The sequence below is a fragment of the Alosa sapidissima genome, chromosome 22 (assembly GCF_018492685.1).
Source record: "Alosa sapidissima isolate fAloSap1 chromosome 22, fAloSap1.pri, whole genome shotgun sequence".
In the NCBI taxonomy this organism is placed as follows: Eukaryota; Metazoa; Chordata; class Actinopteri; order Clupeiformes; family Clupeidae; genus Alosa; species Alosa sapidissima.
In genome coordinates this window covers 25,482,978-25,495,073 of record NC_055978.1, presented here as the reverse complement: position 1 = coordinate 25,495,073, position 12,096 = coordinate 25,482,978, and the positions used below count along the sequence as shown (strand labels likewise).

Sequence of the window (12,096 nt, the reverse complement as noted above, 5' to 3'; positions counted from 1 at the left end):
TTGCCACTGACCGGTATGGCCTGTCCACGCAACTACCGATCACACTGGAACTCGGTCGTTCCTCCGTCGAGCCATGCTATAGCTTTAGCTTGCTTACCAAGCGCAGCCTTTACTCTCTACTCCTTCAGCGGAACAAGGTGGAGCTCCTACTGAAGAAGCTGTCGGAGTTTTTCAGCGATCCCAGTGGGAATCACCTTGCCCTCTTGTCCCTGGAGCCCGGATCCACAGTTGTTTCCTGGTACAACTTCACTTTGTGTCAGGAAAGCTACAAGTCTGACAGTCTGTGCCCAGAGAGCCAGATTCAAAGTATGTGGGCAGCCATGAGCACAATTGATGGACAGGTGAATCCTTCTTTTAACACAGCGATGCTTCCAGAATTCCCCATTCACAAAATAGGTCAGGTAATCTATAGGGGAAAATGCCTCCAAGTTACCTTACCTGATCCAAAAAGTTCTCCTGACACCTCTACAAAAACATTGACTCAAACACCTGCCCCTCCAACCACCACAAAGACCCTACCACCAGACAGATATTACTGGGTGGCTAGTGTTTTGACAGCACTGCTGGTGGTCTGCTGCTTGCTGCTATTGATCATCCTGGTATGGGCTCTGTTACGATTTTGTAAGGACCACTTCTGGGCACAGAGGACAACCCTTTGGCCTTCAGACGGTTTTATGGCTCCATACCCTTTGGATGTGAAGGCCTTGCAGCCAAGGAGCCCTCCACAGTTCCAACACGAGATGGCCCCACCACCCCTGAAGCTGTGGCTCAATCTTACTACAGCCCAGGATAAATCTGAAACGTATTGTGAAGGTCGAAGTATAGACACACATGGCAAAACATCTCATCAAAAAAACATCTTATCAATTTCCTCCACATTATCAGTTTCCACCACACTAGGCTCTGAAATGTGAATATAGGAATTTGCAATGCACTTCATTTTTTGAGGCTCAGCATAAAGCATGTATGTAAAATGTATAAAGTTTTAATGTAAAAAGTACAAACTGCAAACAAGCTGAAGCCAAACTTATTTATCTCAGGCAATTTACAGAGTTAGAACTAACAGAGGTAGTATAATAAGACCCTTTGGTTCCTAGCCTCCAAATTTCCTTTGCAGTAAGTTGATGTATAAAACTTCTAACAATGGTTTGATACATTTCACCACTTACTAAATGTTAACGCATTCCATTGTTGCTTGTTATGAAATTGACACATCTCATTAGATATAAAAAGGTTTGTTACAAGGTGACTTGTTTAGTTTACACAGGGGCATTTGCTGCAGATGATGTACATATTTTGATGAGGGCACTGAAAGACATTTGAAATGTAGTAATTTAATATAAATGTGGGCATATTTTTGTGTGGATTGTGCCTTTTCACAGCATGATACAGACTGGATTTGTTACATTATTTGGTTCAATATACTTATACAGAGATACAGTTACCATTGTTATTCCTCCATGTGTTGGAATGAAAGGTTCAAATTATAATTTTAAGAATGAAACATTTCAAACATTTCATGTTCAAAAGAGGCTCATTCCTCTCGGGGGAGATGTGAAGATAAAATGAACAAATGCGCAATTATGTTTATTCTTTCCCAAAAATCTTTAGGATTTTACAAACACATGGGTTAAAAAACACAAATAAGACAAAAACAAATGCCTTGTCCTAAGACCGCTGCCATTTCCCCTGTATAGAAAAGTCTTTGTGAAGCACGTAGGGGTACCAGCCTGTCAGACATCACGCTAATGTGAGGGCTCGTCGTGACATCACATCCTTTAGAGCAGCGACATCCTTCCTCAAGTGGTGTTGAAGATGTGGTGAGACTTCCGCTCATGAGCTCCTGCACATCATCTAGTGGCTTTGCCATTCTCATGTGTATCCATTCTGAGGAGGCAAATCATAATACCCAGTGAGGAGACAAAATTTGTTGAGATTGTCAGACAGATAACCTTGTCAAAAATTATAGTTAAACAAATTCTCAAGAAAATGTTGCCAACAGGTATGCACCAAGTAAGGTATGTTTCTTTTCTATTAATAAGCACGGACAAGGTGAATGGAATGTGTAGGGAAGACACTAACCCATTCTCATCCTTAAGATTCTGGTACAACTCAGCCTTATTGTTGACTGAGGTGATTCTCCCAGCAAACTCTTGGTGCTTCCTGGAGTTAGCCGTTGTGATCCTACTGGTCCACATAGAAAGTAGCGAGACAGGACCTAATCGATACAGGACAAGACGAGAAAATTAAATATATGTCCACAAGGTTTTTTTTATTGTATCAGTGGCAAGCAGGAAAAATATCATTAGCTCTACCTTTTGATTTCTCCGGCACCTGCACCTCCTCTGTAAGGCGCGGCTTCTTGTTGAGTGGCTCTGGGGAGTCAGGAGAGTCCTTGATGATTTCTGACTCTGTCTGATCCTCTTTGTCTTGTGCCCACTTCAGTCTGGAAAAAAATAAACACACCAGTTATTACAACAGGGAACACAAAGGCCATCCTGTGTTAAACGAAAAGTCTCTCCAAATCCAGCTATTTAACCTCTGGGGCATCGAGTGCGATCATAACTGATATGTTAACATGAGTGAGGGAAACAAACAGCCCAATAAAACAAGGACAGGTGAGTATAATACACGGTTCAAGGGCTAGCATGGCAATTTATTCTGAAGAATGACATAGGCTGGTAAATGCGAATCCTGCATGAATTCATATGAGCTTATTACAAATTCAATTGACTGGGAAAAGTGAACGGCTACACTCCACACTGAATCAGGCATGAAAATAATGCCCTTGTGGAAGACTTCTTTTTCTCTTCCATTTTGCCCAAGGATCGTAGACACTGGAAAAACATACTGGTGCTGGTGCTTTGCATAAAGCATCTGCTGCATACAAGTAAGGGATAATGTATAGAACGCCGGTCATCATTGGGAAAATAAGTCCCGACAGGGCGAACCGGACCGGGTCTTGCTTCGCCCTGAAGGGACTTATTTTTCCAATACTGACCGCCTATCTATACATTATCCCGCTTATTATACGGCTACTTGCCAAAACGAAAAAATAAACTCCATGATGTCTCTTTACATTTATTATTTACCATTTCGTTATGGCTTTTGCTGAGAAACAAATAGTTCGCAACACACGCTGAACTTGAATCAAACGTTCTTTAGAACTCAGCTGATCAACCGTCTGCCTTCACTTTTGAATGAAAGTCCGTTGCCATTGACAGCGGTCATTATTTAGAGGTCCTTAGGCGAAAATAATGACCGGTAGAACTTTAGGAAATCCCATTCAAGTCAATGGAGCGTTCTACTTGCATTGTAGAGGTCCTTAGGCAAAAATAATGACCGGTAGAACTTTGGGAAATCCCATTCAAGTCAATGGAGCGTTCTACTTGCATTGTGAAGAGCCGCATAATAAGTATGCATACAGTAAAGGCCAATTGTAGCTCCGCTAAGTAAAACGTTAATTAGTGAACTAATTAAAAGAAGGATCTGCTGATAACCCAGCTCCTGTCAATAAAGTGAGTGTTTTGTGAAAAAGTTATGATAACAGTTCATTAGTCGTTCCCCACAACCCCACCACACATTTTCCACACCGTGGGAAACATTAGCAATAGTAGTCAACAACACTGTCTGGACAACATTGAAATACCCTGCTATGTAACACACCTATCCGAGTCCTGCCATGACTTCTCCTCATCCTTGCCGTTCTTCTCAGCTTTGTCCTCCTTGTCCTCTCTCTTCCTCCCTCGCTTCTTCCGGTCCTCCTCCTCGGCGGGCTTGCTGCGGCAGGCGCTGATGCACTCGAGGACGCGCTGGTGCCGCTCGCTGGTGTTCACGTGGGTCTTAACCAACGTCTCCAGCTCGTTCCACATGATGCGGTACTGCTCATCCCTGCAGGCAACAGTGTTTGTCTGTCAGTCCGCCACTGTAATGGTAATCGAGCGCTATGCTAATGCCAAACCAAACAAAGCAGCAGGTGTTAACAGTCTTAATTAGAAGAGGATGTGCCAAAAGGACAAATTCTGGAAATAAAGCTGAGCGTGTGTGTGCGCGCGCGCCTGTCTGTACAACTGCCAGGTCCTCCAAAAATATCTGTTGACATTTAAAACTTGAATTAAATTCTATTATTAAATCTAATTGAAATGCGTCTTTATGCAAATACAATGATGGTGCCTTTTGAGTCCAGGAAATAAATATGACCACAGACACTTACCTCTTCGGCCCTTTGCCACGGGAGCCTACTGTAGAAATGGGCAATGGGTCATTCTTTCTTTCCATGTCCACTAGATTGTAGACAGTCTTTTGGCAAGTGAGCACATCCTCCTCTGTCAATGACTCTTTCACAATGAGGTTAGCCAAGGGGACCACCTGCATGGCATACAGAACAGCTAATCAGCACTTGCTACACAAACCTAACACAGCTTCAGTTAATAGGCGCATTCAGACACAACAGTTCTAAGAACACAGTCCTATTACATACTAACTGGAGAGGCTACTCCTAGAACTCCACAGTTCCTTGGGCTTTTTTGTCTGTTTGCATTTGCACACAGTAGGAACTCTGAGATGACTTAACACACGTTAGTAGCCTGTGAACATGAAGTAATAAATGCCTCTGCAACCTTCTTGTGGAGTTTTTATGTTACGCACATTTTCAACAGAAGCTGAATTATTCTTACAGAGATTTTTTAAAAATGGCACTTCTGCTGCCTTGGCCAAGTTGACATGTACATCAGTCATGGTTCCTATGCACAGGGAAAAGACCCTACCCCAAGGTAGGTGCTCAAAGAGAGGGACTGTAGTCAGAGGAACTCAATAATCCCCAGTTCCATGCTGTCCGAATGTGCAAAAAAAAGGAACTGAAAAAGTCCCTACAGTACAAAAGGACCTTATGTGACATAGGTTACCACATATTGGTCCACATGAAACAATTACAGTATCTACATCTTAAATGTAAAATGGTGTAGTATCATTGTAGATGACAACGCTGATAAAAATGAAGGAAATATATTTAAGGAAACAATTTTTGTACCATTTTTTTTTTTCATATTTCAAGGACCGTTGCCACAACAATGCTACCAGCGCTCTAAGACAAAATGATGGTCACTCACGGCCTGCATGTTGAAGATGGTGGTCTGGGAGATGATCATGGGCCAGTACCGCGTGTGCCGCTCCAACTGGGCTTTGGCTCTCTCCGACGGGGTCTTCCCCGCACTGTCCCTGCTCGAGGATTCTGGGAAGGGAGTCAGGCGGTTTTCCCTCATGAACTCCCCAAAGTCCTGTAAATCAGCAGACATTCATTACAGTGACAACTCCAAACACTGACGCAGTAAACAAGGAAATGGCTTTTAAGCAGAGCAAATGGAGTGGCAACACAAGACACCCAGAGCCCTCTTTCACATGAGTGGATATCAGTGCAAGTTAAATGTCAGACTGGAACTCACTTCAGTTACCTCAAAGACAATCCCAACCCCAGAGTCTGTGTATTGTTCAAGACATTGTTCAAGACAAAAGCCCACTCTGACTTTGTACAGTATGAACGAGCACATTTCCTCCCAGTGGTCTCATCATTGAGAGCTGGTGGAGGTGAGGCTCACCGTGATGCGGTAATCCGTGACACGGCCGCCACAGCCCTCGCTGATGGATGGCGGGTCCTCCAGCGTGGAGCGCGTGCTGTTGAGCACATGTAGGAAGATCTCGCCACCATGGCTGCTCAGCATGTGGCTGATGACCTTTGACCCTGACTTGCGGGGCTGCTCGAGAAGCACAGAGCGACCTGAAAAAAGTGGAGGATGACGAGACACAGCATGGCTGTGGTTAGTAAATATGCTTGTCCTGTTCTGCCCCGTTTCTCTCTGAGAGGTTTAGATTTCGTGGTGTTCAGAATGGAGACTGACCATTCAGGAGGAAGTTAGTTAAGCAGGATGAGGGACGACTGTTCACATCCACAGGTGACATCCGAAAGGCGCCCGTACAGTAATGCAATTCTGCAAAAAACAAACAATGGCGGAGGATTACATCAGGACTTAGGGATGCACAATATTGGATTTCTGCTAATATTCAATATACCAACATTTGTAACTCATTTTGGCCAATTGCTGATGCCAATATATACAAATCTTTTTTATTTCCTTTAAGGGTCTCTCCAATTTCTATTACTGTGATGGCCTTGGTGTTACATATAAAGGGAAAATTAATTTATTCACTGTCATTCATTCTACCCTGATTGTAAACTTTAACAAAAGTGGACATTCCCTCATGAAAAATAAAGTAATCATTGTAACATTAAGTATACATGTACGTAAAATATGCATATAGATGACATTTTCAACTAGAAATGTAGATCTCATCCTATTTGAACAGATTTGTATGATGCTTCCTCTGAAACCCAAATAGGTTGTGTCGATATAGTCTTGCTGATTCATCTGGCAGGAATATCTGCAGAAATGTTCATATCTGCCGATACCGATGTCGTACCGTTATTGTCCATCCCTATCAGAAATCAAAGATTAATCCTCAGGGAAAAGTTCACCCAAAGTGAACTTGATGAACACTGTAGAGTGCTGGTACTCACCTACGCTGTTGGTACGGGGCGTGCACCATTTTAGAGTGACAGTCTCCTTGAGCCCGCTGTCACGGCTGGTGCTTCCTGCCATGTGGAGGTCTCCTGTTGAATAGCAAACGGAGATTTGCCATTACGCTACACAGCTCTGCGTATGACTGCAAGGGCAGTACCACTACCTCTCTCTGGGGCACCTTTACTGGTAAACTGCCGTTAAAAAAGGTAAAAAAAACAAAAAAAAAGAAGTGTGCCGAATGTGGCTTACCACTTTTGATGAACTCTATGTGAGCGTCCCGATGGTGCAGAAGCTCCACGTCGTAGTTGGCGGACGTGTTGGCATGCTGCTCCTCCTGCACAGCGACCAAAACAAATCAAACAACATCTGCCGTGCTATTCCCACTTGCACTCTGTGTGGCAAGGCACTGCTGCTTTCATGTTTGTCTGAGCTCCAGTGGCACAAAAGGGGCACTCTTCACCGATCTATACAGCAATGTGGCGGCCTCGACAGCATATGCTGGGGGACGCCTGGATGATATAGAGATCGGTGAGAGAGGCCAGTTGTGACCAACTTGGGACACTCTGAGACATAAAGGAAATGCACAATACGGAAGGAGAGGGGTGGACACTGGACAGGCAGAGAGTTGACCGCTAACAGACTACTGAGGTCTGTGGAATCACAAGGCCTAAGACTGTCACACTACTGCTGATGCAACAGCATGTACTTTGGGTTAGTAAGGCAGTTCCCAAATGAGGATATTTTGGTACAAGTAAAGGCCTGAAACCTATTGGGCCAGAGAACTTAGTGTAATATTTGCATTATAAACCAGTGCTTCCAATGCTACCAGTTTGCTGTGCATAATCAACAACATCTACAGCAGCTTTCTTAAGCTGATAATACATTTAAAAAAGGTAACCAACTCTCGGCTAAAGTTCCTGGTTCATTTCATTATTCATGTTAACACCAACTGTTTGGGGATATGTAAAACCCTGTTTGCAGAGTTTACATTCCTGAAGTTCAGTTTAATGTGTGATTCAATAACTCGGCTCAGAAATAAAGATGATGAGATAGATAGAGATGTCTGAGGGAGAACAAAGGGGTATTCACCACTAATCAACACTGCACAAACGATCAGACCACTGCAAGACACTACAAGTGAGGTTGTGACCAACCATCTCAAATAGGGAAGGTACTGAAGAGGTACAAGAAACATTGGGGGGGTGGAGGGGGGGGGTCTTAATGGGACATGGTGGTGACTAAGAGGCATGTGAAGTTTCATCCAGCTCAGCATCATCACACTGATTAGGAAGTATATGTACACTTCTAAACTCAAACATTCTGACAAATGCTTGACTGGTGTTTCAAAGAGTTATGTCTCAGGCTCATTTCAATCCCCACAGTGCTTGTTCATAGGAAAATATCTGAACTATGATACCCTGATCAGGGTATATTTTTTTGGAGCACCCTTTCATTTTAACAAGACAATTGATAACAACAAAGGTTTCAGTGTGTAGTAACGTCACAAGTTAGAAATATACTAATGGACTATCTTTTATATTACTGGTATCTTTTTACGGATTTCTTTGTGTTGCATTAGACAACAAAGAGCATTAGCGTTTGGCAACTGTAAGGCATTCAAATAGCTGATATTATAGACCTACCAGGCAGTGTTTCTTTATAACACAGACACTAGGACCACTAATAGTCCAACTGTATGGGCTCTGAGACACGTGTCTACCATTGACCTCTTAAAGAATCAACAGGAAGCTGTGGCAGAATGCTGAGGCAGGCTAAAGATTTGCCACAACCAATGATGGCAATTAGTGCCTGATGGATGAACACAACAGTCAAAGCATACAGCCTGGAGGGAGACCTGTCATTCTGTGTTTAAGAGTACTGACCTGCTCACAAACATTTAATGTGGGCTAGCAAAACAGAAAATAGTGCATGAAAACAGCAGCCGTTTCAGAGTCAGCACAACATGTGACACACGTCGCACACGCGCGCGCACACACACACACACACACACACACACACTTACATACACACACACATACACAATGACTAACAATGAAGGCAACAAAATGAGTCAAATTAAACTGAATTCAAAGTGCATGAGAAAAGAGAGGTCACACAACAGAACGTCTGACAGTAACAAGCCGTGAACTCATGTCCAACCTAATGAGGTGAGAGTTTTAATGCATTACAGAGAGTTTGTAAATGCAATTGAAACTGAGGTGAGGTGAGCAGAAAGGCATTTGGGGCCTGATCAAGAATAGCTTGAGTGTCATGCAGAGGGAGGAGGAGGAGGAAAAAGTGGTACCTTCATGGGGATGTTGGTGATGGTGGTGGAGGCGAGGTCAAAGTGGTGCTGGACAAGCATGTTGAGTTTGGAGGCCAGGTGCCGCCCGGCCCGCACACTGTGCACCTCACTGATCAACACCGACGAGATCTGCAGGTACAGAGACGAGTGTGAAGCGCCTCCAGAAATGACACCTTGTCTCACTACACCCTGGCAAGCACGCAAATGTTTTCCCAAAAGTGTTTACACTCTCCGTGGTGGACAGCCAGTAAAACATCCGGTAAGGCATCCTGAAAAACTGTGCCCATGGTAATATGCAGTTTATATGAGATAATCTCTGCCACTCCATGGCCAGGTTTTTTTGAGACAGCTCATAGACCTGGTATAATTGCTAGACCTACCTCCTTTTTTGACCGGTCTGAGACTAAGGTGTCATCTCCTTGAGGGTACACATGGACTAACACCAGCTCGCACTGTTGGATGGGCATCAGTCTGAGGGAGACACATAACACAGCACTCTATAGCATCTTCATTTATTACTAGTGGTCGTCACATCGCTACGAAAAAGTACTTAAAAGGTAGGAGAAAATTGTGAAATTATTACTGCAGTGTCTAATAAGCCCATGAGGGCTGGGCACCATGGTGTTTGACACTTAAATAAACAAATCAATCAATCAATCAATCAATCAATCAGTAAAAGGTAGGAGAAAATGCTCTGCGGTGATCATCGTAATAAATAAACTGCACCAACCACAAGCCTCCCGAACTGACCTGTCAGATCCAGCTGCCAGCTTGTTCTGCTCCTGTATGGTCTCCTGCACACAGTCCTCCAGCATCCGCACATGTGTATCACTAAGATAAAAAAGACACAAGTAAGAGCATTGCAAAGATTAGGGAGAGAAAGGTTTTTTCACAGTATAAAGTTGCCACGTAATGATGGCACATCGCTGACCTCTTGGCATTGGTCAGGCATATAATGCGACCTCTGTTGGCCACCCTTTCAGCTGTTTCCATGAGAGTCGTCCGTGACTCATGCTGGTACTCTGTGATGCTGCACAAGGACTCCACTGCAGCTACCAGGCCATGAAGGATGCTGCAACACTCTGGGTCCTCCTGAGGGTTAGGTGGCCCTACAGCTGCCAGTGCAGACATCAGCTACAACAGAGGAAATTGCATTACTAACAGAACACTGGTAGCTAGCACTGAACTCCTAAAATGGCTAACTAAGTCATCTGCCCTCGGATTTCTGTTCAGTGTTTACCTCGTGAGTGCTCTGCTCCTCTTGTCTCCAGGTGTTTAGACTGTGAAATTCAGAGTCACTCACAATATAGTTCACCTGCAAAATATGGAATGACAGTAACAACTATGTCAGCAACGGGAGATAGTAAGAGTGCAACAATTAATAGATTTTTGGTAAACTATTAAATTAATCGACAACTATTTTGATTATTGTAGATCAGTTTGTGTAATTTTTCAAGGAAACTACCTCTACATTCTCTCAGTTTACCTCCTTAAACTAAAATATATGCTTCAGTTTCTTCTCCATGATGGTAAACTAACCATCTTCAGTGTGTGGACTAAACACTGACATTTTTTCACATCAGTCAAACGTTAGTTTGTTAAAAATGAAACAGACAACAGAGAACCATTTCCCACTTTCAATGAACAATCTAATCTAAATGGCAATGGCAATCTAAAGACAACAAAAAATGAAAAACTCACCAGCTTCCCAGCGGGATAAACATCATAGAGAATCCGACAGTATTCCATGGAACACTCCACAGCACAGGTCCACAGGGATTTGGAGATAGGGGCCAGGGGGATCACACCCTGGCCTCGGCTCTTGGTCAGGATGTCACACTCCACCTGCTGCCTGCTGGACTCTGCCATGTAAGGGCAGTGGTCCACCACAAACACTGTCTTGTGGGAGACTGAGAACATCTTCATCCTGGCACCCCTGCAGCTTGTAGTCTAAGCAAGAAGGGAGAAGATGTGCTGTGGGAGTGTCATTTGCTTGTTATGAGGCCCTGTCATGGACTTTGTGATTGACAGCTCAGAAGAAAAAGAAATACAGGCAAAGTATGGCTCAGGACCTTGAAAAACTGATACAAATAATCCCTCTACAGACTTTAAGTCAATATCTTAATAATAGGTGAGTCTAGAAAACTACAGGAAGAAAGAGTCTCTCATTAGATGTCTCTCAGGCTGATTGGAACTACTTTGTGCAAGGTGTCACTTATAAGCTAGCTAGCTCATTAGAAAGCTGATTTCATATAACATTTTAAGTAACGTAAGCTTTACAGAGTACTTTGCACGTAATTAAGAATATGGTAAGATAAGAAAGATAAGTAACCTACTTTTACACCACACAGACTCTGATATAGATGATTGTTGCACTGTTTCATCTACCCATACCAGCTACACATCAAAGTTAATAAAAATCTTGCTAATGCTAGTAGCCGGGGTCAAGTACATAAACTAACGTTAACGTGTCCGCCGCACGGTAAACTAATGAGAATTTGCTCGCACATACACAAGCGTTAGCAAAATTACCTCTCAATATTACGTTATCAAAATATAATGATCGCTATAAGGATTACACAAATCTTGTTAAAGAACTATTTAATTACACGATGCAAGCAACTCGCTACTGTACCTGATCTTCGCACTAAATTCTGATGCAGGGAAAGATGCTTCATGTACCTCGGTTAGCTTCAGCTAACCAGCCAATGGGCTAGCTAGCAATGTTAGACATTTCCATCGATCGTTGGAAACAAGTTCGTGCCGTTTTTATTTTGCAGTTTTCAGTTGTTTGACCTGCACAAAAGTGTTTTCTCTGAGAAAAGGTCAAAAAGATGGGTGCATTTGAGTGTTGCGTTCAACGCAGATTCCTACCTTAATGGCTAGCTAGCTAACTCACTCACTTTTCTTACCACACTGGGGTGGATTCTGACGGAGGATGTCTTTGTTGGAACATGTGTCCATCACTAAAATAGCGCCGTACGTAAACAAATGGCCAAATACATTGGGCTACTTTGCCAAGGAGCTTTGGATTGTGAAATAGCCTGCCATTACCTGCGACAACACCTAACCTACACAAACAGCTGCAGCAGCAACAATTGTTGCAATAAAGAAGTAATAAGGATTAGGCTATTTACTTAACATTGACAGATTTTATAAACAGACACGACTAACCACAATAAATCTAAACAACCTAACTTCAGTTTATATCTTTTG

At 43.1% G+C, this 12,096-nt stretch overlaps 1 protein-coding gene across 6 annotated transcripts; it reads right to left on the bottom strand.

Moving 5' to 3' along the window:
• Window positions 1-969: 969 nt before the first annotated feature.
• Window positions 970-11,829, bottom strand: ints13 (integrator complex subunit 13). 6 transcript variants are annotated; one of them, XM_042077967.1, is made up of 19 exons: window positions 11,755-11,823; window positions 11,516-11,676; window positions 10,582-10,830; window positions 10,121-10,195; window positions 9,812-10,014; window positions 9,631-9,711; window positions 9,261-9,351; window positions 8,881-9,009; window positions 6,825-6,909; window positions 6,572-6,664; window positions 6,475-6,489; window positions 5,895-5,984; window positions 5,595-5,773; window positions 5,109-5,276; window positions 4,214-4,368; window positions 3,667-3,891; window positions 2,316-2,446; window positions 2,083-2,218; window positions 970-1,887 (listed from the first exon to the last, which is right to left on the bottom strand). In XM_042077967.1, exons 3-19 carry the CDS (start codon window positions 10,804-10,806, stop codon window positions 1,851-1,853), a joined length of 2,118 nt encoding a protein of 705 aa, XP_041933901.1. In that variant the 5' UTR covers window positions 10,807-10,830; window positions 11,516-11,676; window positions 11,755-11,823; the 3' UTR covers window positions 970-1,850. The 6 variants fall into 6 exon arrangements, with proteins under 6 accessions (XP_041933901.1, XP_041933902.1, XP_041933899.1 ...); XM_042077968.1 differs by having other exon boundaries at window positions 11,784-11,802; XM_042077965.1 differs by having other exon boundaries at window positions 10,582-10,854; window positions 11,516-11,829.
• Window positions 11,830-12,096: the final 267 nt, after the last annotated feature.